Source organism: Mastacembelus armatus, chromosome 21 (genome assembly GCF_900324485.2).
Source record: "Mastacembelus armatus chromosome 21, fMasArm1.2, whole genome shotgun sequence".
Lineage (NCBI taxonomy): Eukaryota > Metazoa > Chordata > Actinopteri > Synbranchiformes > Mastacembelidae > Mastacembelus > Mastacembelus armatus.
The window spans coordinates 5,783,595-5,810,412 of record NC_046653.1 but is presented as its reverse complement, the minus strand read 5'-3'; the positions used below and the strand labels follow the sequence as shown (position 1 = coordinate 5,810,412).

General features: G+C 39.9%; 2 protein-coding genes and 1 non-coding gene across 3 annotated transcripts; all 3 read left to right on the top strand.

Annotated features, from left to right (window-relative positions):
• Nucleotides 1–806: 806 nt before the first annotated feature.
• cavin2a (caveolae associated protein 2a) lies at nt 807–16,065 on the top strand. The gene is made up of 2 exons (XM_026295862.2): nt 807–1,539; nt 14,875–16,065. Exons 1-2 carry the CDS (start codon nt 991–993, stop codon nt 15,730–15,732), a joined length of 1,407 nt encoding a protein of 468 aa, XP_026151647.1. The 5' UTR covers nt 807–990; the 3' UTR covers nt 15,733–16,065.
• A 5,422-nt stretch (nt 16,066–21,487) lies between these two features.
• trnas-cga (transfer RNA serine (anticodon CGA)) lies at nt 21,488–21,569 on the top strand. The gene has a single exon. It is a non-coding gene; the product is annotated as a tRNA-Ser (tRNA).
• Nucleotides 21,570–22,101: 532 nt separating this feature from the next.
• On the top strand, nt 22,102–26,650 carry nabp1a (nucleic acid binding protein 1a). Its single transcript, XM_026295326.2, has 6 exons — nt 22,102–23,201; nt 23,396–23,534; nt 23,731–23,802; nt 24,214–24,298; nt 24,535–24,604; nt 25,200–26,650. Exons 1-6 carry the CDS (start codon nt 23,108–23,110, stop codon nt 25,397–25,399), a joined length of 660 nt encoding a protein of 219 aa, XP_026151111.1. The 5' UTR covers nt 22,102–23,107; the 3' UTR covers nt 25,400–26,650.
• The last annotated feature ends 168 nt before the right edge of the window (nt 26,651–26,818 follow it).

Genomic DNA, 26,818 nt, shown 5'->3' with positions numbered 1-26,818 from the left:
TGATAAAACTGATTCTCGTCACAATAAAACGCTCACAGTTAGTGAATAAACACACAGGCTTCAGCATGTCTGTTGTAACAGACTCACACGTCCTGGTTAAACACCACATTGGCCCATTTATTTGATCTGAGCTGTGTTAAACAGAAACTGTGATTGTGTTACAGCGAATAAAAGATCTGCAGTGATGATGATGACAAAGAGAAAGCTTGAGAGCGAGGGAAAAAGAGGGCCATGGGCACTGTGCCAGGGCACAGATGAGCCCAGTGTTGAAACAGGGATTTCCACATTTCCATGTCCTCTGTGTCCCATGCCATGGCACAGAACTCCAAAACAAGAGGGGAGAGGAAAGGGGTCCGCACACACACACACACACACACACACACACACACACACACATCGCCATATACTAACATGGAAGCATAGGAACTGGGGAGCACACACATACATCAGAATTTGACATAAAGGAAATATGGTCCATGATTCTCTCAGCATACAGGATGTCAGTGGGAAAATCAGCTACGTTCCTGATTTGGATCATAGTTGTATTGTCCCTGTGTTGCTTTGTCTGACGCACACACATATTCATCCCGTACAAAATCACAAAGCAGAAAACGCAGAAACAAAAGTAACACTCAAACATGTTTTGCAAACGCAGCTAGGCATGCATGCATACAAGGAAGGACACACACACCAGCTCTACCTCTACTCTGGACGGGGCTAGGCCCGCACGGTTCCCACAGCAACCAGGCCCCTCCCTTTGAAGGGGAGGTGTTTTGAAAGTTCACCGCGTGTTTGTGCGTGTCTCTGTGGAAAGAGAAACGGTATGGGGCGTGGAGGCCGGAACAACTCCAAGAAGTAAAACATCCTGCACTCAGTTGACAGCTGGACGGTGGCGGAGGCACCTGTGCGTCAGTAAAACTCCTACCAAACTATTTCTGTTGCGCTGAATTATCCCATTAAAGCGGGGCATTTGAGCACCTGTGGAGAACCATGGAAGAAGACGCGTCCCACGCAGAGCCCAGCAGCGCCTCCGGAAGCACCCACACCATCCCGCAGCAGCAGCCCGAAAACGCCGAGCTCTTCATTCCGAGCTTCACCCCGTCTTCCGCCCCGTCTTCCCCGACCCCGACCGGCACTCTCTCCCGACTGGGCTTGAAAGGTCAGACCACCGCCACCGCAGCTGCGCCCGGCAGCCCGGTGGACCGCGGCCAGGTGAGCGCCATTACCGTGGTGGCGCTGCTGGACAAGCTGGTGAACATGATGGAGGCGGTGCAGGAGAACCAGCAGCGGATGGAGCAGCGGCAGGGCGAGCTGGAGGACGCCGTGCGGGTCGTGCAGGGTGACGTGACCCGCTTGTCTAAGACCCACATCGGCACCTCCAACAGCGTCGGCAAGCTGTTGGAGCGCTCCCGCAAACTCAGCGGCCATCTGAAGGAAGTGAAGGAGCGCTTAGACAAACAGGCGGTCCAGGTGAAGAAGCTGGAGGCGAACCACAACCACCTGCTGAAGAGGAACCACTTTAAAGTGCTCATCTTCCAGGTGGGGGAACATGGTAGTGGATGGAGAAAAACATCACCTGGTAACATAAACATCTCATTATAGTGTTGAAATTAGGGCAACCAGTTGAACACATGAAGGGTATGTCTGCAGGGAGGTGCAGAAGTTGGTCAAAATCACCTGTCATCGTTGTCTCTGTTGGGGCAGGAAGTATTTGAAGCAAAAAGTAGGCTGCCTAACATGCTGGAGGTGTGAGGCGTAAAAGTTGTTGGATTATGGGAAATGCAGAATTTAATGTTTTAGAGCTGGAATCACACTAGAAACTACAATTTTGGAGTATTTCCAGCTTCTCTCTCTCTGTGTGTGTGTGTGTGTGTGTGCGCGTCTGTGTGTGGAGGTTCCCACAACTTTCTAAAGTGAGATATTTAATAACTGGACTACCCCTTTAAGGCTCATACTATTTATTTAATTGGATGTATTTGAATTATGAACTAGTCATGAGGACTCATTGTGCTGTGTGTGTGAGTCATATTTGCATTCGTATTTGACTGCAGTAGTAGGTGTGTTTGGATGTGTGCACCTTTCTTGAACGCCTGCTTGGCGCTGACACATGATATGCTCTAGGTGAACAGCACTTTGTTGCTTTTTCAATGTGGAAAGCTCAATTTACAAGAGATGTGATGAGCTGCTTGTTGCATCTATACTTAAAGAAGTGTACGTTGTGTAAAGGAAATATAATGTCTTGGCCTAAGTTAATGCATACAGAATGAATTTCATTTTTTCATGTCTGCTGTGTGTATGTGAAGAACAAGGGTGTGTCTGGGAATGGTGCTATGAAGGATAATAGAGGAGGGCTCAGACACTGACTTTGACTGGATCTGTTTACACCCCACAGTCATAATTTAAACAGATAGATAGCTTTTGGATTGGGTGTTAGCACTTCAACTGCCAGATAACACCTGTGAGGGGAAAATTCCACACTGGCACTGAAAAAGTGACAAACCTTCCACTTTCTCCAGGAAATAATGAGTGGAAAGTATGAGGAATATGCTTCCATAATCCATCCCTCACATATCTCAGGACATAAAGAGTTGAAACCCCTCCTCTTCACATTGCTTGTAAAAGAAAGAAAGACCTTAACTTCAATTTGTTTTCTTGATATGCAAATAAAATCTACATTTATTTACTAAGCAGTTTCATACTGTTTTGTATGTATTTACACTCAACTACAACAAACCACAACTGAGGCATGATCTGTGAGTACGCTTTGTGCATACAGGGGTCTGAGTGCATCTATAAGTATATGGCTATTCTTGTGTGTGTGGGTGGGTGCATGCGTGTGTGTACAGGTTTGTGCCCAGGCTGTAAGAAAAAAAAGGGGGGGGCGGGGTGAGATTGTTGACACAGCCAGAGCCAGCAAGAGCTTTTAACCACTGTTGTTATCTGGTTTCCCAGGTACTGAGGCTCTGTTGTTTAAATGCAACAGGTGCCAACACTGTGCACTGTGCAAGGCAGGTCTGTGCGTCTGTAGGCGAGGCACCATGGGTCAATTTTGATTAAATCCCTAGTCAGAAAGGAGTGTCCTGTGACTTTAGAGATAGTGGACAATGCTGTTTGCTTTCAACGCTTTAAATATCTAGCTGTTTTTCTCCTTTCTATCCAGTATGTGAAAAAGTTTGTGTTTTGTACTTGGTCCTTGTTATATAACATTATCTGAATGTCTGAGTGTATAGGAATATGCTTTTAAATTTACAGTTTCTATCATGAGTGGGCAAGCACCAGTTTAAAATGCTGATCTGACTTATGGGCTTTTTTCTCAAATTTTCAAGTCACACTTGCAAAGTATTTGCAGGTGGGTGTAGTAGGGCCAGTTATGACCTCAAGGGTGTTTGTGCACAGCCTGTGTGTGCGTGCCACTTACCCATTGGATCCTAGCCGATGCGTTGGGTCAGGTGTATGCAGTTACAGAGATGGTAAATGAGACTTGTGAGCCCAAGGGAAGGATGGAATGAATGCGGCCCTTGTTCCTTATTCAGTGTTGACTCTCATGTTTTGTTTGCCTCCAGTATTGTATCTTTTTTTTTTTTTTTTTTCTCCATCTGCTATGTTCTAATTTTCTGTCTGATATATTTTGGTTTATTTTTAAATGTCCTGTCATTTTTTTTTTTTCACCTCTCACATTGTTCCCTGCTTCTGTTTGTCTTTTATATAAACTCCCAACTTACCTGTAGCCAGTTTTTGTATCTTTGGTGAAGCCACCTGTTCAGGTTCCCCCGAAACTACACCAAAGCCCCCACTGCACACCTCAAGCTACTCTTTGATGACACACATTTGTTGTACCCCCATGAGCCAAACTTCCTAGGCCAGCTCAATAGCTGATGAGCTCCCCCCGCCCCCCCAGTGATATTTTCACTGTTGCACAGAGCAACAGTGGCCATCCACACCAGCTCTAGGTTTTTGTCACGGATCATCAGCAACAACAGCACTGTCTGCCGCTCCACTGCGTTCCTGTGCATAACAAGAACTAATGAGGACTTAATTACCGCTGCTTGGACCCTGTTTGTTTGTTTTTGTGCACCAGTGCTTTTCCTGTCTTCACATGACCCTCAGTCTCCAGGCCTTTTCTCCTGAATTACACTGATATACACATGCGAAAAACAATTCCCAGGATTCTGAGATTCCACTGTGTGCAGTTTAGTTTTGGTGTTTTGATGATGACTCTTTGCGTTGGATTGCAGATATTTTCTTGTTCTGTCGTTTATCCAACGGATTCATCTCAAAGGTTGCTATATAAGATGATATCAGCAATCACCCTGCAAATCATATATCGTCGCTTATCTTATTTGAGTCTCTGTGCCAATTCAGATTTTTTACTGGATATTTAGCAGTGAGCAGGGGCCTCTGCAGTCCTCCCGATTGGCTAGAAAGAGGATGTTTGCTAAATGTTTGTTTTATGAGATCCCAAATAGCACAGTGGCATGGAGCGACAACAGTTAGAGCTCTCACACACCATCGACGAAGATCTAAGGAGAAACACATTCCACGGCCAAACTAAACATTGTTTAAGCATTGATTGTTGGAGGTTTGCTTTAGGACCTGTCATGGAATGAGAGTTTCTCAAAACTTCCTTTGTTCCTCATTATTCAGTTTTAAGTGTAAATTAAAATAAATAAGATTGTAAAGCTTTCATACTGTGAACCCTCACCATATTGTGACTTGTCGTTCAGTGCAGAAGACGCTTCCAAAGGTTTTGAATGATTGGTTTAAACTTTGCCATTTTATTTGCTCCCAGTCATCAGGAGCTTTTGTATATTTATTCTTGACCAAAGGTTATGACGTAGCTTTAAGCAGCAGGCAGCTCGGTCTGTTTTTCCACACTGTGTTCACACTCTAAGATGGAGGACAAACTGGTAGTTCTGTTCCACGCCTCACCCTGTGCTCTCACCTGTGCAGTAGTTTAGTTTAATGACACAGAGCTTTGCAATCTGTGTTAAAGTGTCTAATAACAATCCCCTGAACTAATGTTTGAGGTCTCAGTTCGTGACTTTAAATCAGATGTGACACAATTTAGCCTAAACTTTACTGCAGGAAAGTTCATTTAAGCCAATCCCTGAAGACACAAGAACAAGAAATAGGGGCATAGCTTTTAAGAGTTCAACCTGAGCTAAGACACACATTCATCTACCTTTGTCCTAAACCATATTCGATACTTGAATGTAAATATACTGCACATATTTTGTGTGTTCACTATAGTCTATATCATTTCACAGGTTGGAGCAGGCCACTGGCTGTAGGCTACAGCTGAACTGCATGTATCCCTCACCTGCCCAGCTTATAGCCCAAAGCAGTGCTGGCAGTTTCGGTGCATTCAGTCATGTTGGACCTACATATTAGCAAGGCTTAACCCATGCAGATGTTTAAAGTAATAGGGGAGATAAATTATAGTAATAGACTAGTTAGTGTATCTTAGGCAGCTGTTGCCACAAGGACAGCAACAGAAACTCAGACATTAAATAGAAAGCAGAATTGTGGTCCCATTATTACATTGAAAAATATGTGCCATGTGATTTGTCATGCGTTTATTCCAACAATCTTACTAGTAGTGTAAAACTGTGCTAAAGTAATATGTTACATTTTTCACTACAAACTAGGACTACGAATTCAAAATCTACATGTAATATAATCTAATTTCACCTGTTTCAAATACAAGTACATAGCTGACTGCATCATATCATGTTAAACAGGTAGTTAGCAGCTTGCTTGTTAGCTGTAAGTGACTGTCTGCTCTGATAATGAACAGTAGTCAGAACATCCCAGTTTAAGGAGTTTGTTTTCGTGACTCACATTCAGACATGTCAGCATAGCAGAAGTACAGGTGTACAGAAATACAGATGTAATATGATTTCATTGAGCCAGTGTCAGAGCTCTGGTGTTGTGTTTGCTTGTCGCTGGAAAAGCTTATTGTTAACAGCGTTAATTAGACCTCTGCTGTTCTGCCCATGACAAGTCAAACTGTGGAGAAAGCTTACTGTGTTTGTTACAGTAACAGAGACCTCATGTACAAGCCTGGACGTTTCATACCGTTTGTCTGCTACAGTGAGATTTTAAGCATTTCTACTACTACTATTACTACTACTACCAGTTTCTACTTACCAAAGAGTAAAAATGGCCGTTCAGGACATACTTCCTAAATGAACAATGAGGTTTATTTACCACAGGGATTCTTGCTCTGTTAACATTCTAATTTTCCCTTGGGGTTCATTCCTCAGATAATCCTCTGGGTTTTCAGACAGCAGAAAGTAACATGGAGGGAAGAGCAAGGGAGAGAAAAATATAGAGAGTAAAATGATGGGGAGAGGAAAGGAGACAAAGTGAAAAATGTTTTTAGTCCACTAATGATAGTAGCATAAGGGTGAGTTTGTATAAGAGACTATACTTAAGTTTGCAAACTGCATGGGTACTAGACACATGTTGATGGGGGAGTTATTATTTTAAATGCTTCTGCCTGATGTCACATTCAGGTTTGACAAGTCTGCTCAACTGTTTCAGTCTCTGAGGCAAAGGCAAGTTTGTAACTGCAGATTCCACATGTAAAGTACTAGTTTTAACAGCTCACAGGAAGGTGAGTCTTAGCGAGCTTCCACAGCACATAATGTCTGATTGGGCACAGTCAAGTCTAATTATGTAATTTTTCAACAATTTTTATAAACTAAAAGCTGATGCTATAAAAAAAAATATACCAAATGTTGCTCTAAAATTCTGTTTTGCAGTGTAGAGACCTCTAGCACAACTTCGCCTTCTTCCATGCTCCATGGAGAAGGGGGGAAAAGTCTGAAGAGCTTGAAATTCCAGCAACACTTAGCATACAGAACAACTTTACAGTCAGACCATCGTGTTTGGGCTTGTGACCTTCTTTACAAATGAGATGGTCTGACAATTAAGTTGTTCTTCATACAAAAGTTTCTGTCTATTTTAAATTTACAGACAAATGCCATCCAACATTTCCCATGATGCAGTGCACATTTTTACCAGACATACTTAGCATGTCTTCATGATGCTACAGATATTAATATGATAATGACGTTAAGCTCTTTTGCAAACTTGCACCTCGTTTGCTCTTTTTTGTTGCACTGTGTTCGTTCCCTACCCTTTCCAGTACATACATACATACAGAAAAAATCAAGTTCAATAAAGGGTTACATGGAAGGAAAAGGGAAAACAATAACCATTTTGGTTGTCACTGATCTTATTTCTCCGCTTAAATATACTACATGATGAATTCCTTGCTGCTTTAAAACACTCATGCACTTTGACTTCCTTCTGGGGTAAACATTGCAACAATTGGTGGTAGCCTTATCAAAACTGCTCATGGTAGCTCCACACATTCATCAAAAACAATGGTTCTGATATGCATGTATTTTTTTTGGGGGGCGGGGTATTGTTTTGTAGCAATGTGTAAAGGAAGATCTTGAGAGAATTAAACAAAAGAACTAAAGGAGATAAACTTGAGATCAGATCTAGAGGAGCTATAAACTATAAATATGCAGGAATGTAGTTGTGACATCACTGCAGACATTTTTTATTTAAAATTTAACTTCATTCAACATACCTGCAGAGGGAATCTGCACAGCAGTAAGTGACAAAGGTCTTAATGATCCAGTCAACTATGGGGTTGTTATAATGAATATCATGCCATGTATGAAATTGGAGAGCATATATTTGCAGAATATTAAACATATTATCTGCATCTGCTACCCTGTAAGTTATAGATTGAGTGAACAAGTTTATCAAGATGTCCAAAATCGTTATATATGTCATTAGAAATAATAGCCGCTTCTCTAGTTTGCCATGATCTAGATTCCACCAGCATGTCAGAATGACATTGTGCCTGAATCGGTTATTGTGTTGTGCGATTACACAAGCTTGCAAGGCCAGTAAACATGCTGTCGTTTCTTTTGATGAGGCAGATATGGGAGGGGCACAGATGGGAAAACATGCCCTAACCTGTTATACCAAGGTTTATGGGTATTAGGCTATGAACTGCTGCTGACAAGTTACTCTTGTATTATTTTTAATCCTTAGAATCATGATATTTGTCACAAATCAAATATATGTCTTATGGTGGATGGTGTGGTGTTGGTGTAGGATTGTAACAGGCGCTGAATATGGTAAGAATATTTGTATTTGTATGCTTTCGTGCAAGGCAATGTGTAGAGCCCAGTACAGAGTTTATCTTGTTCTCTGGAAATCTAGTCTGATGACAAATAGCAGATTTTTGCCTGTTTCCTTCCTTTCCTCTTTATTTCCTCTGTCCACAGATGGCTCTTCATGCACTTAGAGGTTGGGGTTGGAGTGTGATGTTACATAACAGGCTAGGTAAGGGTGAACTGTAAAGGGCTGCACTGTAATGGGAGGGATTTAGTGTTATTAAAACTTATGAAAATGAAGGCAAATTTGCACAATAGTGAATTTCTTGTGGATATTGTACTGAATGGATGAACATGGATAAGTGTATATAAGCAATACTAATATATTTTTGTTTGGAAATTTGCAATAAGGTAGGTTGTATTACAGATTGCATGGGCAAAAGAAAATAAAAAGGGAGGATAACAGAGGAAAAATGGAAATATTGAAAACCAATGCATTGTTTATTGCCATTTGTTTGAAATGTACATTGCAAAAATTCTAACAGCAATCAGTACAAAGTTATCTAATGCTCCAGATTCCTTAAGTACCATTCAGTTTGTCCACTCCCTTGTTTCTTCCTATTTTAACAAGCTAGGCTTGAAATCTTTCTCATACTCTAACAGAATAGCTCCAAAAGTTTGACAGTATCAAATGTGTGCACACATGCATTTCTTTGTGGTGACTTTTTTTGTGTTGTGCTGGTGCATCCACTCATTGGTGCATTTCCATAGAAGCACCAGAATCACTGTGCCAACCCACCTGTACTTACTTTGCCTTAATTTAGGATTTAAAAAATTCCCCTTTCATCATCTGAAGGACCAGGGAGACACAGCTGCCTACACACCACACTCAAGCACATATATAGTATTCAATATGAATAAATGGCTACCCTTCTGTCTTGTTGTTGTCAGTGTTTAGTACTTTGATCAGGTGCTTTACTAGCCCATTCCTGTGCACTAGAGTGTAATAAAAAGTATAAAATAATCCAACTAGTCTTGATAAACCAGATACTCTAAGACGCTGCTGAATGATGTTGGGAGGGGATGTGTTTATGATATAAAATGATAAAATTCTATGAAATGCACACACACAAATATTACACAAGATGCACATGTAAAACAAGTAGTACAATCAAGTTGAAGTGATATGATTTAGTCATAGTTATTGTTTTGCAAAATAAGTGCTATCCAATTTTAAACTTCAAAGCAAGTCACACTACGCATCCTTTCAGTGAAAGAGGAATTTAAGAGTCTGCGGTCATGCTAGCAGTTCTGTGAGGCTAATCTTAAGTATGGTATTGCTTTCAGCTAATTGCTAACATGCCCACAATGAGTTTGCAGACGGGGAGTTCAGGAGGTGTCATTTTTACCATGTATGCCAGCTTTGTTTTGCATGTGGCTATGCTAGCAGTTGCCAGTACCAAACATTAAGTACATGAGGCTGATGAGAATGTCCATGGATGGATTACTGAAGGGGCCTTCTGGTCATAGGCCCAGGGGCCCGAGGTGTCAGGGTGCTTTAGACAAGAGAACCATGGACTGTAATAATAAATCGAAAATAAATCGAAAACAACACCAAAGCCAGAAAAAACAACTGCAGATGAAAACACATCATTTAAATAAGTGGAAATTGACGATAGAGAGAAAGTACACACAGAACAACCTCAAGATAACACAAACTGAATGCAAGCCATACGATTGGTCAGTCTGAGGAGTGTAGGAGAGGGCCTTTTCCATGACAAAACAAAATTAACTTTGACCTGTATATCACAGCAAATGTGTGCAGATGCCAGTATACACACATAAGCAAAGGTGAAACAAGGGATGCATGCAAACATATAGAGTATCATTACACATATGGTATAAAGAGAAACACATACTCACATGAGCTCATCTGAGCTCTTTCAGTCAGTCACGACTTCATTCCTGCCCCGCCCTGATCTGTCTTTGTTTGAACAGAGCAGGAGGCTGCACAGATCTGACTTGCATGAACTCTGGCTCAAGTAGCACCTTGCAGGACTTACAATTAGCTGTCATTTCTACCACGCAACTGTTAATGAGATGACTTCATTAGCTAAGCATTGGTAAAAAAAAAAAAATCTTTGAAGGGTATGTCTTACAGTACAGTACATTTGCTGTTACAATAAAGTGAGTTTTTTTTTTGTCTACTCTGAATTCATTTTAATTTTCTTTCATCCCTCTCTTAAGCTTTTTTTTTTTTTTTTTTTTTGCATCAGCCACTGTGCTACATTGCTGCACACAAATACGCAGACTCTCAAAATCACGTACTGTATCACATTCTAAGTGGCTAATGAGTGCTAGCTTAGAGAATGCATTAATTAATAGGGTTCCCAAGAGAGAAGTGCCAGAATGTTAGGTCCACACACACGTACACAAAACCAACCTGGGTCAGATGGTAATTAGGAAAATTTAGTTTGTTGTAGGTCATTTGCCAAGATTGTTGGGGGGGTTAAACTGGGGACACACAAATTTCACACTACTTTACTATGTCGGCAGCATTTCTACCACTGTAACCAAATGAAAGTAAAAGGGAAAAGAGAAAATCAATTAATCCAACCACTTTTTATATTGTTTTACTGCAGAAGGTCTTATACAATATGTAGTTGGAGGGCTCAGCTCTCATGCAAGGGTGTCTTGAATTTCAGTTGCTGCCTCCCACACACCCCAGTACCCACAAGGATTATATCAAACATGTTTGAGCCTAAACAGAAAGTCTATGGCATGTCCTGACTGGAGCAGAGCTGCAGTCTGTAGAAATCTTAACATCACCAAACTATCAGGGGAGATTAGTCTTTGCTGTCAGGGACTGCTCCTCTTAAGAGTCAGGAGAGGCTGTATTGGCATCTAATGATGACTGGTCAGATTTAGGAGGACCTTAAACCTTAAGCCATTTCACTATATCCTGATTGAAACACTTAGATTCTACCAAAAATGTACACATCAAAAAAAGAAAATAAGTTTAAAGCTTTGTAATAATACTAGACGGAAGCTTTTTGCTATTTCTCCATAACCTTTAAGGTTATTGCTCACATAATTCCTAACGTTGTGAACACACATTCAGTGTTCATTCACCCACTCTGTGGGTGTGGTGCACTGTCAGATCAACAGAAAAATGGGGCATTAAGAGACTGTTCATTCTAACATGACAGGAGCCGGCTACAGGGAACAAAACCGAAAGGGATGTATTATTGCTAAACTAAATAAGAGATATTGCAAACCAGAGCTGTTCTCCAAGGGGCTACCTTTGCCTTTTTTGGATGTGGAGTTACAAATCCACTGTGCATCATGACTGTTTTTCATGGGAGGAATCGTGCCTCTTGTGGTTATTACTGGTAAAAAAAAAAACCCAAAAAAACAAACCACTCAGTTCCTTGATGCTTAACATCTGAAATATGCAGAATGATTTAAAACTGGCCACATTGCCTTTTCTCTTCACCTTTACTCTAGAAAATGTGGTCCCACTCTTGTGCCTTTAAGAACACTGACAAATTTATTAGCATAAACTGGAAAATACCACATGCTTGGCACACAAGCATGTGGTATCTTCATGCATGTTAAATGTGAAACATGCCTACATGTTTGAGATCAAGACAAAATCTATCAGGTGTCTGCAAAGTGGTAAAAACGAGGATTTTCCATGGCCTTCCACATCTTAAGAGCAGCCCTTTGTACTGTGAAATTGTTTAGATGTTTATGTAGTGCTATGAACCTTTGTGGATCAGATGAGGGTTAAAAAAAGAAAAAAAAGATTCATTTTAAATGACCAGGGAAACAGGAAAACACAGAAATTGAGTCAAAATGCTGGTGATCATGTGAATGAAACACACTTTGCTGCTTTCTTGAATTTGAGCAAGTCATCTGTGTTTTCCTACTTTGACCATAGTGATTAGACATTTTAATCACTGAGTGAATAATTGTCTTAACATCATCCTTATGTGCAGTTCCCATATCACAGTCTCATAGCTTTGTTTTCCTCATTAGATATGAATGCTATATCACCTTGTAAAAATTGGCATCATGTGGTGACATTGCCATTGTCTGACAGATTTCAGTATCATGGTGACTTCATGAAAACACTACTTTGCCTATCAGTCTTCATAAAGACAGTGTGAAAAGATGGTTTTATAAATTCTTGCAAATGTATTAAAAATGAAAAACTGAAATCTACAAATTTACAGATTATTCGGACTCTCCAGATTGTAGTTATGTGCATCCTGTTTACTTTAACTGTCCGTGAGATGTGTATAGAGCTTGATTAGAGTCCAGCTGTGGCTCCACTTAAGTTCTTCATTCGTCTAGTTTTAATTACAGTTTTACAAATCTCACACATTCAGAGATGAACACTGTGGTGGCGGGGTGTGATTGCTGCGAGGCTGCAGGGGGAGCTGTGGGGCAGCAGAGAACGGTGGCCAAATGGGGAAATTGGGCTCAGTTGGAGCAGATCAAGGTTAATGACGGGCCCCTTCATATACGGGTGTGGGATCTGACAGAGACAGAGAGAGACAACACAGCAGCCGGACCCACGAGCCTGCTGGAAAGCAGGGCACAGAACAGTAAATAAAAGCATGTTAAATCCCTGGGAAGTGTCGGTGTGGTTGTGTGACATTGTGGGGTGAACCTGCATAGTAGCAGCGACGTGATACAAACACCAACTAAAAACACAGAAATTCTCCCTATTATAAGGTGAGGTAAAGGGCACCTTATAATAGGTCCTTAATCTGAAACATGGCAAAAATGTTGTGCACAGTTTGTTGTGTGGGGTCCTAGAGACTGTTAAACATTTTATGGATATGAGTTATTATGGTGAAATGATAGAACATGTTATTTAACTTAAAGACATGTCTTGCACCTAAACTTTAGAAAAATAGAATTGTGCTGTATCTAAGAGTCCATGGGTGATGCTCTTAGTGGATGCCACTGGCTGGGTATGTTATGAGGATTTCAGAGGTGTTGTGGAGTATGTTGACCACTAAAGCTGCACCTTCTTTCTCTGCTCACTCTTAGATATGAAAGGAGTGGGAACTATAGCACATAAATCTCCAGCAGTGTAATATTGTATGTGTAGGCCCACATGTTTAATTGTGTGATTGTGTACGGATGTGTAAGCAACAAGTCAAAGGAAGATGGAGAGAATAGTTTTGAAATGTAAAAAAGAGGAGAGGGTTAAACAAATGTAAAGTCTGGATATGGAACTTATTGCTGCCTTATCCATGATAGTGTTGTTACGATAACAAATTATGACTTCAATACCTGTCTAAGTACCTTGATACCACTACTGAAGCAATACCTACCACAGAAGAAACTAAACCATCAGGAAAAGTAATGGACTTACAGATGACAGGACATTGAATTTAATAACCACAAAACTAAGTAAAATGTCAGTGCTGTGGAGGATATGAAAAGAGGCCATAAAACAACAGGAGTGAACTATGTTAGTCACACTGGTAAGTTAACTAAAAAGTTGAATTAGACAGTTGCCCTTAATTTCCTCGTCAAACTCTGATGGTAAAGAAAAGTCGCCTGTCAAAAATGGCAAATGTTTTCTGTCACATTTGCTAATTGCTACCCTGTCGCTCTTTAAATTATTTATGCAAGTCGGCAGGTCTGTCAGCAAGGAGCGTTGCCAAGTTGGACATGATGGCTCTATTGGTTTGTGTAGGTTTTAAACATATTTTATTGATAGACTTTGCAGTGTCCATGGGCTTGTCCTGACTGTCAGCAAAATAATGCCAAATTTCACTTTGTGTGTCTGCTTTGTTTACAAGCTGTAGACAGTTGGGAAGACCACTTGCAGCCATGCCTCTGTTTTTTTACCATGAAGTTGGCTGCAGATTACAGAGAGAAGCATGAGAGAAAAAAACAGCCGACACACCCACTGTGCCTAGAGTGAAGCAAAGCCCTGTGCACACACACACACACGCACACAGTGCTGCCCGCTGCTGAACAGCAACGCATATACAGTTCTTATTAATTAATGAAGTACCGATACGTATAAAATGGTGTATAGTACCATTTTTAACAGCAGGCTATTGCCTTACCTTTCTAGTATCGGTACAGTGTGCAGCACTAGTCCATGATCATCAATGTGTTCATGGATACAGGGTTAAAGGCAGGCAGAAATGTAAAAAAAAATTTAAAGAGGTGTGTCTCCTGCAGAGAAACAGGTGGAACTCTTCAGATGTCTTAAGGAAAAGACAGGGAAGGCATGCAGTGACTGGTTTTCTCACTAGTCAGCAGGCCAACCTGTCCAACATATTAAACACAGACATCCATGTACAATGGCCAGACCATGGCCAGAGGTCTACATTAGCGTGGTTATGGGGGTGTGCTTTGGAAGTACACTTGAAATAGCTTGACTTTGATAACTATGGTCAAGAATTTCTTGGAAGGCACTGGAAGTTGGAACACTTCCTGGAAATGTTTAAGCCCAACCATGACCACTTGAAACAATGATGGTAAATATGTGTGAAAATGTATTAGTTGAAAATATATTAGTTGAAACACATTCTCATGCCAGAGGACCCAAGTTCCTACAAAATATAGCAAATTAGATACATTAGTGTAAAATCCTTGTATTTCATTAAACCAAAGCCTTAAGTTCAAGTAGTCATGTTTTTTTTAAGTTCATCAAAACCTTTTAACTCCCTTTTTGTGTTCTTGTTTTTCTTAGGAAGACAGTGAGATTCCCTCCAGTGTATTAGTCAAGGACTCCCTGAAGACCCCACAGCCAAGCCAGTATGACGCAGAATCAACTCATCCTACACCATCAATTACAGGCTCTGCTGATGGAGTTCGTACTCAGGACGAGGGTCTCCAGACAATTAGCCTGTCCTCAGATGAGGATGATGATCTTGTGGCACACCACGGAGAAGAAGAGATGCTGGAGGGTGAGGCTGTGGGTACTACCCGACAATATGAGAGAAGGGCTGACAAATTCAAGCGCTCCAGCCTGAAGAAAGTTGATAGCCTCAAGAAAGCCTTTTCACGTCAAAGTATTGAGAAGAAGATGACCCAGATCACCACCAAGATTGTGCCACCAGAGAAGCGTGAGAAAATCAAGAAGAGCCTCACCCCTAACCATCCCAAGAGCCCAACTGCCAAGACCTCCTCATTCAAGGTGTCTCCCATGACCTTCAACGTAAAGAAAATGAGAGATGGGGAGGTCTCCACACAAGAAATGGGCATGCTTGAGGAAGAAGCCCATGTGGAGATTCCTCCCCTGGGAAACTTAGATGGTGGAACCCCTTTGGCTGAGGTGCATACCCACGAAGGCGCTGCGGGGGAGATTAAGGAGGGGCTGAACCTAGGCACCATCCCAGAGAGCATGAAGGCAGAGCTGGCAATCAATGGAGAAGCTCCAGGCATTGAGTGTGAGATTAACGGTGATCATTCTGCTGGCCTGGCAGTTCCCGAGCATAACAAAGATGTTAGTGGGGTGGAGGAAGAAGAGAAACACAAAAGCCCAATTGAGGCGGCAGCAGATGCCCAGATTCCGACATCAGCGACTGCTGTGGAGCAAGTGTCTTAATATGATTTGATTGTCATTGAGCATCATTCTTTATTTTCTTCCTTAGGTTTCATTTCTTCTTTCTTCAGTTTCTGCGTGTATTAACACCAAGCAGGCAAAAATGATCCCTCCATTGTAAACAACATTGTGATGGGGTCAAAAAACACCCTACGTACACTAGGAATAACCTCTCAGCTTCATGAGGCAGTCCATTCTTAGATCTTTCCCACAACATCGTCTTCAATTGTCACCAACAAAGTCTAAAAACCTTGACACAGTCTACACAAACAGCAAGGTTAGGTTCAGGTTATAGGCAGGTTTGGTTAAGAGTGCTTCCTAAACCCTCTAGCTGTGCTGTTCAGAAAAAAACAGCATTACACCAATCCACTGTAACTCACTTGCATCAACTGGTGCACACCATTTCAACTGCAGCACGTCTCTAGGGCGCTGAGCCAACTATCTCCTGCCTCTGGACCACTGTTCCTCACTGAAAAATAGCCTCTTTGTGCTTTGTGTTTTTGTTAAAAATAGTAAATCTTTTACAACACTGGTACTGTCTGCAGTTTGGCGAGGCAGTGTTGCCAGGTTGTGAAAGAATTGGAATGGGGAGTTTGGGGGTTTTTATTGAAAATGACCCAGGGTGTTTTGTGGTGAAGTGGAGGTTGTTTGCTGAATTCATTGGACCTGTGCTGAAATGCCCTGATCTTACCTTACAGGTAACTGTATTTCATAGTCTGAGTGGCTCTTCCTTGTCTTTGTTTTTTGCTTGCCACTTTTCCCTAATTAGATCAAATACATTATTACTGAAATTATTATTGATCCTATATCTAGACCTATGAGTTGCAATGTGATACATAAAAATATTGCATTGATTTGTGACTGCCAATTGACCATCAACAAGCAACAATCACTTTTGAGGCCCTGAAAGGTTGAATAGCATAGAATAATTTGAAATAGGCCAGATGTTCTTGCAAATCACAACAATTTGATGCCTCTAGACAGATAAAAGAAACATGTCTGAGTATGGCCATACTGATGGTAATGAAGGAATTCGCTACAAGATAGAAGGTGGGCTAGTTGGAGGGAAAGTATATTACTGACAGAAATAACCCTAGAGGTTTAAATACTGACAAACTAAATGGCCATTTACAGTCTTTTGTCTTTTCTGTTGGGCAATTGTGTACATTTATATACAGGAAGTATTTTGTCATTGTTGACATGAGGCACTCTACTCTTTAGGTATTTACAGCTTCTAAACCATAGTAGTAATAACCTTCTGATTACTCAGAGTGTGTACTTACACACTAAGTGTATGTTGGATTTGCTACATAATAGGATCTGTTTTATAAGTTATGTTTTTATTTTCAAGTATCTATATCTTGAATAGGTAACTGTTTCATACATTTAAGGGAAACATCACTAAAAGAAAGCCTCCTGTCTAGATACATTCACACAAATACTACTCCAATAACCTTGAGCAAGCTGATACAAGTAGTTGCACTCCTGAAGGAATTGATTGCTATTTTGTTGTAGTTAAGTGATACTAAAACATGCATGATTTTTTTCTCTCTTCTGAGGAATTCCTTGCAGCTGTAACATTGTGGCTGAGAAAGGTTATATTTAAAGGAGGTGCAAACGCATCAGGCGTGATCATCGCCATGTTTTGGAAGTCATGGCTGAAAGTTTCTATAAAGTGAGCCTCCCCTTGTTTCATATTAGTGCTTTACAAGCATTAGTTACCGATGTCTAATGCCACAACTCTCTAAAAATAGTTTAGCAAGTGATACCAGGTGCCAAGGAACAGATACTAGAGAGGTCACAGAAGTGGATAAATGCAGAGGACACTATTCCTTGGTTTGATGGATGACTCATGCCACCCCATTTTTCATCCTCTTGGCCTCCTTGTTGATATAATGCAAAGAGAAGAAGAGGCTGTCTGGAGCTGCAGGTGTTTTGCCCATTTAGAGGCTCCTGGATATGAGCTTGTAGTGGAAGGGGCAAGAATGTGGGTGTTGAAGTTTGGGAAAAGACTTCACTCCTTGCAAGTAATGATAAAGCTGACTTTGGTTCAGGTATATGTGCAGCATGCTAAAAAAGTGTTTAATTTGTGAGAATCTGCAGTCCATTAGACCATGACATTTTAGGTGCTATACAAATCAAATGCCACCACTGCATAATTGGCAAGCCTCTGTTTCAGATACCCCACTCTGTTGTAATCCACACCCAATGTATTGCTTCTAGGCAAGACTGACTTCTTTAAGTCATAATTTTTTATTATTATATAAACTATGCTAGAAAAACATTTACTGAGATTCTAACAAAACAAATTACATGCATGTGATATAAAAGTTATTTTCAGCAAGACTTGACTTGACAATTCTAATGTAATTAGAATCAGAAATACTTTATTAATTCCTAATGCATTGAAAGCCTTTCAGGTGCTTCATTTGTTAAAAACGTTTTCATGCCAGTTTGCTCCACTGGGTCTGTAAGGGAAAAACAAATAATTAGACGTTATTGATTTTATGTCACCTATCACCTGTTTATGTTAAACATGCTTAGACATGCCGAGATTTTCTTTCTTTTTAATTCTTTGTAAAAACTACTTTACTGAAAAAGGATCAAACACTAGGCTTATGTGTACATTCTGTATAATGTAGACATTAAAATGTGACTGGCTTTGAGGTATTTTTGCCTGTTCATGTAAATGTAGTTTACTTCGGTGGTATCTCTCTCTGCTCAAATATCAAGACTAGGCATATGTATGTCTGTAACACTTTTTTATTTTTTAAAGCACACTAAATCTTGATGTTATGTGAGGACAAGTCTTTGTTAGAAAGCTCAAACACCAGATCCCTACACCATTGTTAATGGTATTGAGTTTAATAAATATTTTTGCTTTTTAGCCTTTAATTAATTTAGTTAACCACTTAAACCAAAGAATTTTTCCTTCACATTCGCTGTCATTTTTAATATGTTTAAATGTACTTATCCTGACACTTGTTTCAAGCATTGTAAAAATGCAAGCAGTTCCTTTTGAAATTTAGTATTGTATGCCTCAATAAAGACTGTATAACATTTACATTTTGTTTGTCATCTTTATTTCAAAGACACGAGTAAATGTTATTTACACGGTTCACATAAATTAGATAGCAGTGGTTAATGTCCTGTGCGTCACGATCCCAGTGACTCACGTTTGCCGAAGGAAATATGTAGTTATGTTTGCTGTGACACAGGGCACTGCAAAAAATTGGAAATTATTGTAGGTCATAGTGTTGTAATTTAATAAACCTAACTAGGTCGCAGATTAGTGGAGGATTAATATCAGTGCAGGGAGGGGTTTATTGTGCAACTCTACATAGCAGGACAGTTTGTGGACTCAGAGCACCTTTATAAAGTTAACCTGTTAGTTTTACCCCAGAGCGGATCCGCTCCGATTTTTTGTATGTCCAGATATGCCTCAAAAGATCGTCGGAAAATGTGTATACAGTCTAAAAAATTTTATGTCTAATAAAACCTTAAAGTCTCACGATTCAAATGACATAAAGCAATTTTGGATTGAATAATCACAGCGACTACAGTTTCTTAATATTTAAACAAAAGTACAAATACAGTACAATACGCTGTTCCTTACCTTTCTCTCGTGTAACTTCATATGTTTACTCAATAATAGAGTGTCGCATATCGTTCTGTTCGTTAGAATCCATAGAACAAAGTACACCCATGTTTTAGTCCAAAGAGATGTAATATTGTACAGTAAATCCATAAATCCATCGTCCTCCTCATAATAAGCCGTAAACCGCTTCGTTTTACGGCTGTTTTGTCCGTTTATTCAATAAAGTTTGACATAGCAAGCTTCTGTGAATCACATGAGGCCTCAATCAAACTTGTTGTTACGTTTCACAGCGTAACTAACGGTAAAACCAATAGAATTCACATCCTCAGAGAAAATCCCAGTCAGGGGGCAATTCTAACTTCGATTGACAGGAGAATTAGCCAGTCAAATTGGTCGTAAATGGTGACAGACGCATCTTGTAGCCAATGATGAGGCCTAAAAATCAACATATCGCATGTCGTGCCAGATGACGCAACAGTGGGCTTTAACGCAGCCCCCACTCCTACTGTAAATGTAGCCATGACAACACTGGGCAGGCAGCGCTCTACGCTAGAGGGGGAGGGGAGTCATGTTTCACATTCTACAGCGCGCCGATAGAAAACTGGGACGCTTTTGCTTCAATCGGCACCAAGGCCGTCAAAATAACTCTTAAAATGTAAGAACAACAGCTAGTTTAATTTAGCTATGTGTTTTTCGGCCATTTGCAAAAAAGGGGGCGGGGTAGACAAGAGGTTTTAAGACAGATCTGGGCATCAGAGCTACAGTGAAGGACTGTTTCAACAAAATAACTCCATCCCATAGCATATTAGACTTACAGATAGCTAAACTGTTACTTTCCTCATTTTGACATTTGTCTCAGGGATGTTCACCTAATCCTCATTACCACTGAAAAGTATTGAAGGCATCGCTGGCACTGAAACACAAAACAGACACTTCAATTACTATTGTTAGGGGACACTGAAGTGTTTTATTGGAATTACTAGGAAAAAAACTATATGAAAATTACTGACAGCACTATTACTGACACTGTTCCTGAAAAAAAAAAAGAAATGAGCTCCAAAAAAAAGAGACTATATGCATATATAAATTATATCCAAATTATATGACAGAAATAATCCAATGTCAAATATATACAGCAATAAGAAAAATGTTCAGCATCCCGACATTGAAAAACAGTTTACGACCTTGTAGTGGAAGAGGTAAAACTGTAGACCTGTGATAAAACTGACTTAGGTTTACGCATATTTTGAGCTTTTTTGAAAGGTATTTAATTTGTGAGAATCAGCAATATATTGAACAATGAGAAGTGAATTCATCTGAGCATCCAGACACTGAAGAACACTGTATAAGTTAAATGTTTATAATAGAAAAACACTCCTGATGTGCAGTAAACCCTGTTAGCTATCACCACTTTTTTGTGCACAAGCCCGAAAGGTGAACAGCCAAATTAAACTAGTTGTTGTAGTTACATTTTAATGGTTATATTGTTGACCTAGGTATCATTGGAAAGGAGACCCTTGCTAGTTTATTATGAAAAAAGCCATACTAAACTGAAATTACACAGACAATCTTAGTAAACCTATGCTATTTTTTGTGTGTGCTTTTCACTAGAAAGCTCTTAGTGTAGGTTTTTCTGGTGAACCTAGTGACAGGATGGAATGAGGGTCACATTTGTGGACCAAAACAGGTCCAAATTCTGTCACAAAGGAGCTAAAAAATGAACTTTCTGTATGGTTTTTCTGTAAGACTGTCTATGCAGACATTATTGCGGCATTTAGAGACTCCAAAATGGCACAATGTAACCAAATGACTTTGTGGATGTTTAGAATTGTAAAAATAAAAAAAAACTAGATGAATTACTCATTAAAAATGTATTTACTAGCCTCCAAGTAATTTTTTTCTTAGCTTCCGGGACTGAGATGGGACTTTCTGATGGTGTTTGTCTCCCCCCTGTGTCTGAACTTCGGCCACCATTCAGGTACAGTTTTCATTGTCATAATCGGTGCACTGCTATGATTACCAAGTAAGCAATTACCGCTTTTGTCGGAATCAGACACAAAATAGTTCAGATTCTGGTCTATATTTCGATTGAACAAGGTAGTAAGTCGATATATATATATATTTTTTATATTTTAATTGAGTACCAATGTGATGTGTATAGTCACGGTGGCCGAGAGGTTAAGGCGTTGGACTCGAAATCCAATGGGGTTTCCCCGCACAGGTTCGAATCCTGTTCGTGACGATGTAATTTTTGCTTTTTTTTTTTAACTTTTCCTCAGGGGAAATCTAAATAGATTTAACATAAAGTTACTAATGTAACATTTTATTCGCGATAACTACTACTTACTGACTGGACGCATTTTATGCAGCAATCGGGTATCTCTGTGTTAAAATACCATATATCAAAGTAACAATTAGACGTGATGAAACAAAACGTGAATAATGTAAGAAAAAATTACCAAAACGAAAAAACCCACTATGCTCATAATCACTGACACTGAGAATTGATATATTCTCTCTAATTCTCGCGTTGTTAGTGTATGAAACTCATTTGGTTGAAACCAAATCCTTTTTATTTTTTCTACAAAGAGATTAGCAAGTTGTCTTCTTACATCTGTTATTACATTCTTTGTAAGAATACAGATACTTAGTAATTGTCAATGTCTGTCGACCTGGCTGTAAAAAGTGCATAAATAAAGAAAACTACTACTTGTATAACCCTTCGATATGCAGACTAATGGAACTGACCGTCTTAAATAAATGGACCGGCAGCAGTCGGTGACGTAGATTTTGGGGACATTGTGGAAACAGGGAAGTTCGTGTAGTTACCAGCTTGTGCAAATTTTAAACTAGCATTTTGAGCTTTAGTGTTGTTAAGGCATAAACAAGAGGACACTTGATATAAGGGTTTTATGCAACGTAATACGGGCCACATTTGGCTGTAGACACACTAGTCATATAACAAAGTATTTGGCCAGACTGCGCGCTAGCAAAGCTAACAGTTCCTTATACAGAGGCACACAAAGGAAATGCGCTCGACTGATGTGAACATGTTGACTGGAGTTGTCTAAATGGTCGAGGGAGATAACTTATCTCCAAATATTTCGCAACACAGACAATACTCAGGCTCTGCTGTGACTTACTGTCAGTTAGGCGGTTTTTTGTTAAAACAGAAACATCCCAGAGTTGACTCGCAGTTTTGGATTTGTCAGCTTATGAGTCTATTTCTGTTCTATTTGATTTCGACATTTTGGACCACTGTAGTGCTAGCTCGTTCAGTGCTTACCAGCTAGAGTGATGCTGTCTTCACGTTAACTAATGTAATGTGTAGAAAATGCTGCCATAATGAAGTTATCGTCAATCGTGAGAAGAAAAATGCCTGACGTTAGAGAGCCATATCCTGAAACTGAAAGAAGGTAGCTAACTGCGCTCTGGCTAACGTTTAGCAAAGTGTTTCTGAGCAAAGCTAGCTAGCTATCAGAGTTAGCAGTATTAAGTTAGCTGTTGTGAATAGTGTAGGAATCGTTCAGCTGTTTCGAGTGTCACAAAGGTTTGCTGGTCTTTGACTTTGGTGTAGTCCACTAAGAACCTGGCTCGTGTGTTTAAACTATTACATTCCGTTGTTTGGAATAGGGGTTTGTTAGCATTTATCTAACAAGCTAACTAGTTAGCCGTGCTAAAGGTAACGTAGCTACCCGTTACAAAGTAACGCCAGGCAGCCCCCATTGCTACTGAAGTGAGAGGACGGAGCGAATAGAGACTACTTTCCCTAGACTGACAATGGCAACCCCTACAAACGAAGCGTTGTTTTTGTTAAAGGATGTGAAGCCTGGGTCGAAAAATTTGAATATCGTATTCATCGTTTTGGAAATAGGTAAGTAGCCTGTCCGTGACGCTAAGGGTCTCTCTCCACACTGCGAACTCGTCTTTCTCTTAAAGGGGCCAGAGGAAACGTTACGTCACTCGAAACGTTTTAACTTTTCCGTGTAGCTACCTACATAGTTACCATAGTTGGTTTGATGTGTGTTTGAGCTTTTTATTAAGTGTGTTCTTGTTTTGTTCCTTTAGGACGAGTGACCAAAACGAAAGATGGCCATGAGGTACGCTCATGCAAGGTGGCAGACAAGAGTGGAAGCATTGCGATCTCTGTTTGGGATGAACTGGGCAGCCTTATTCAGCCAGGGGACATCATCAAGCTGACCAGAGGGTAGAATTGTTCCTGGGCTTGAAAAGTTGTGGCATGAGCACTACTTGCTTAGTTGATTTTAAACCTGTGCTATATAAGGAAAGAACTCTGTTCACACGCTTAGTTGAGAGGTGGTTGTGTACCTGAGGAGCTCATTGAATTTGGGATTACTGTTAGTAATATTTTGTATAAGTGTAACATGTTATTTCTGTGTTAGCTATGCATCCATATGGAAAGGTTGCCTAACCCTATACACTGGAAGAGGAGGGGATCTACAGAAGATTGGAGAGTGAGTAGTTAAACACAAATCAGTTTCTGCATCTGTCCTGATGGGATTCTGATTTGTCTCATCTCTTCTGCTCATATAATGCCAGCCTTGAAGTCTGACAAACTCTTGTATTGAGAACAGCAATACAAAGCTTTATTCTGGTATGAAAGCATTTAGATAATGAGTTTAATTCAAGAGCTTAATATAGTGATATATTAACATATTTTTAATGTTAATGTTACTTTTAATCCCACATCACATTTATGGTAGAGTCCTGCTAGCTTTTACTGTTGTGCTTTTTTTTTTAAAGATTTCATATCCAAACCTTTTAAAACATATTTAGGCGTACTAGCTACGCAAATACCTAAAAAGTGACAAACCTAAATCCTAACCAAATGCATTAGTGTTAAAATAGGGGTTATGTCTTCCTAGGTTCTGCATGGTGTATTCAGAAGTGCCCAACTTTAGTGAACCAAACCCAGAGCTGCTAGCCCAGGCAAACCAGCAAAATAAGTCTGTGAGTAGACATGCACCCACAAACACATCATCACAACAGTTGGATCAGAAATCAGTCCATCTACTCTCTGTTCCTGGCCATGTTGATTTACAACAGCAGCACATCTTTTTCACATACCTTTTTGATGTCCTAGAATAAAACTCAAGATTATTTCAATTTGTTTAGCAGTATTCACACAGTACAGTTTGCCACCAAAAGGTGTGAAAAAATGACCTTCTTTCGCACTATTTTAATAGGGTAAACCAGACCAAAATCAGAGGGGAAACTCTCCACCCAATCAGAATTCAGGTACACCTGCCCCACCAGGTCAGTATATGTTCCTTCATTCAAACAACCTCTGTACTCTGACTTGCAGGAAACAGCAGAGCTGGGTATGTTCTGCAAGTGGTGCTAAATGATTGTTGAATGTCATAGTTGTTAATACTATGAAACATAGAATCTTGATAGTTTTGGTGTTTGCATATATAAAATAATTTTCCACTCAAGAAATAAAATGAATATGACATTCGATGTATTACCCAAATTTTTGTTGGCTTAATTAAATCTGAAATGACATTTCTCATCTAATGACAATGTGTTCAGAGAAAGGGTGGGACAACAGGCCTTTTTCACAGGAGATATTTTGACTGTTTATAGTAGGAAAAGTACAGGTGTTACTATTAACATTGAAACACAGCTGTTTTTGTGACAATAAGCTGCTTTGCACAATACATTACTAGAGACCTGAAACCAAAGTAGCAATGTTAAATTTTCATTGACTTTTCATTGACTTTTACACCTGCACTTTTCCCACCTTGACCTGTAAAATGTGTGATTTGGATACACAACACCTATGAAAGCTGATATGTCTTTAAGATGTCGGTTTTTCTCTTTGTACTGACTTGTATTTCTAAACTCACAGGTAATGGTGCCATGCCCCCATTTGCCAACAACAACCCACCTGGTGCACCCCGTGACCCTGCGTTTGGGAACGTTGGCCGACCCAATGGTCGGTCACCTGGCAATGGTGCGCCTCCTGTTACTGTTTCTGGACCCCCATCAGCTGCAAAGTCCTCAGTTACCATTAGCAATGGCAGGGACCCACGCCGTGCCAAAAGATGAAATTGGTGTGAGAAAGGGGATCATGTGGGGAAATTTATGGACATCCCTATTTCCCCTGTTCTGTTTTTAACCTCTGAGCCTTCCTGATCACAGTCTAGACTGGCTTTCAAAATAATAAAATAGGAACTATTTGAATAATTCTTTATATAGGCTTACAAAATCAAATGTTATTCATCATGCATAGTGCAAGTAATGCTCTCAGTAAATGGCACAGTGTGAATATCTGCCACTTGATGCACTAGCAGGACTTCTTGTATAGTCAAGCCTGGTTAAGTTGTGGTCAGCCTTCTCCGTCTACACCGTTGTCTTCAAAATCTTACAGTGGATTGCCAGTTCTGTGCCAGTGTTACCTCCCCCATGCACTGCCCTCGCCCTTTTTCCTGTCTTTTTGAACTATACACCCTACTTGAACACTTGATGCACTTTCTTCTCTTAATTTATGATGGGGCAAACTTGGCTGTCATTTAAATCAGGAAATCAGTTTCTGCTTGTTAGGCCTTAAGGTGGTGAAAATGAGATCTTGGACTGAATGCACAAGCAAAATTCTTCAAAGGGTCTTCCCTCTCTGTACCAGACTGTATCCGAAGTGACTCTGTGAAAGGAAAGGTGTTAGTTTGGAATTTTTAATGGGGTAGATTAATATTAAACTTTTTTTTTTCCCTCTCCCCCCTTAATACATTTGTTTGCCATGAGTTGTACCTTCATTGAGGTGGGACCACTTAAATACTGGCAAAATGGTTAATTGAATAAATTTTACAGTGCTTTTGCTGCCACATTTGGTTTGTTTTTGTAGTCTGAGAGCTGAGTTACTAAAATTTTTTTATTTTGGTTTAACATTCTAGACAGCTTTAAAGCTGCCTTGTATAGCACAGTTTAGCCTTCGAAAGAACAATTTGTCACAAGTGTCAACAGCACCATAGTCAAAGCCCCTGCATGACAACCCCTCTAAAGACCACTGGAGGCCCATAATGGTTTAAACTGTTCTCACTAGCAAATATAAATCGTGCTGCCCGTCCCATTGCAAGTGATGATTTATTTCTACAGCACCACACAGTTCTGAGTTGTGAGTTAAAGGGTGGTAACTTTTGACCTGTGTTTTCTTTCATCCAGTTGTACACAAATCATTTTACGATTGGTTGAGCAGTTTTTGTTAAAATAGAAATAATCATTTTTCTTTTGTATTATTTTCTACATTGTAGTTAAATAAATACATCTAATATATATATATATATATATATATATAAATTATAAGGCCAGGTCATCTGCATCATTTTTTCTTAGTCAGATGGCCCTTATACAGCCTGCAATTGAAAGCAATGAAATGATAGCTCTGGGGTGGTTGTCATGAAAACCAGTTTCATCATGGCATGTACTGTAATTTTTAAGACTGCACTTTAACAACTCAGATTGACTGACCCG

Excerpts from the sequence above, each read along its gene's own strand:
- nabp1a (XM_026295326.2), top strand. The coding sequence starts at position 23,108 with ATGGCAACCCCTACAAACGAAGCGTTGTTTTTGTTAAAGGATGTGAAG. Across the intron at positions 23,202-23,395 it reads ATTCATCGTTTTGGAAATAG|GACGAGTGACCAAAACGAAA; the intron begins GTAAGTAGCCTG and ends TTGTTCCTTTAG. Across the intron at positions 24,299-24,534 it reads CAAACCAGCAAAATAAGTCT|GGTAAACCAGACCAAAATCA; the intron begins GTGAGTAGACAT and ends CTATTTTAATAG.
- cavin2a (XM_026295862.2), top strand. The coding sequence starts at position 991 with ATGGAAGAAGACGCGTCCCACGCAGAGCCCAGCAGCGCCTCCGGAAGC. Across the intron at positions 1,540-14,874 it reads TTAAAGTGCTCATCTTCCAG|GAAGACAGTGAGATTCCCTC; the intron begins GTGGGGGAACAT and ends TGTTTTTCTTAG.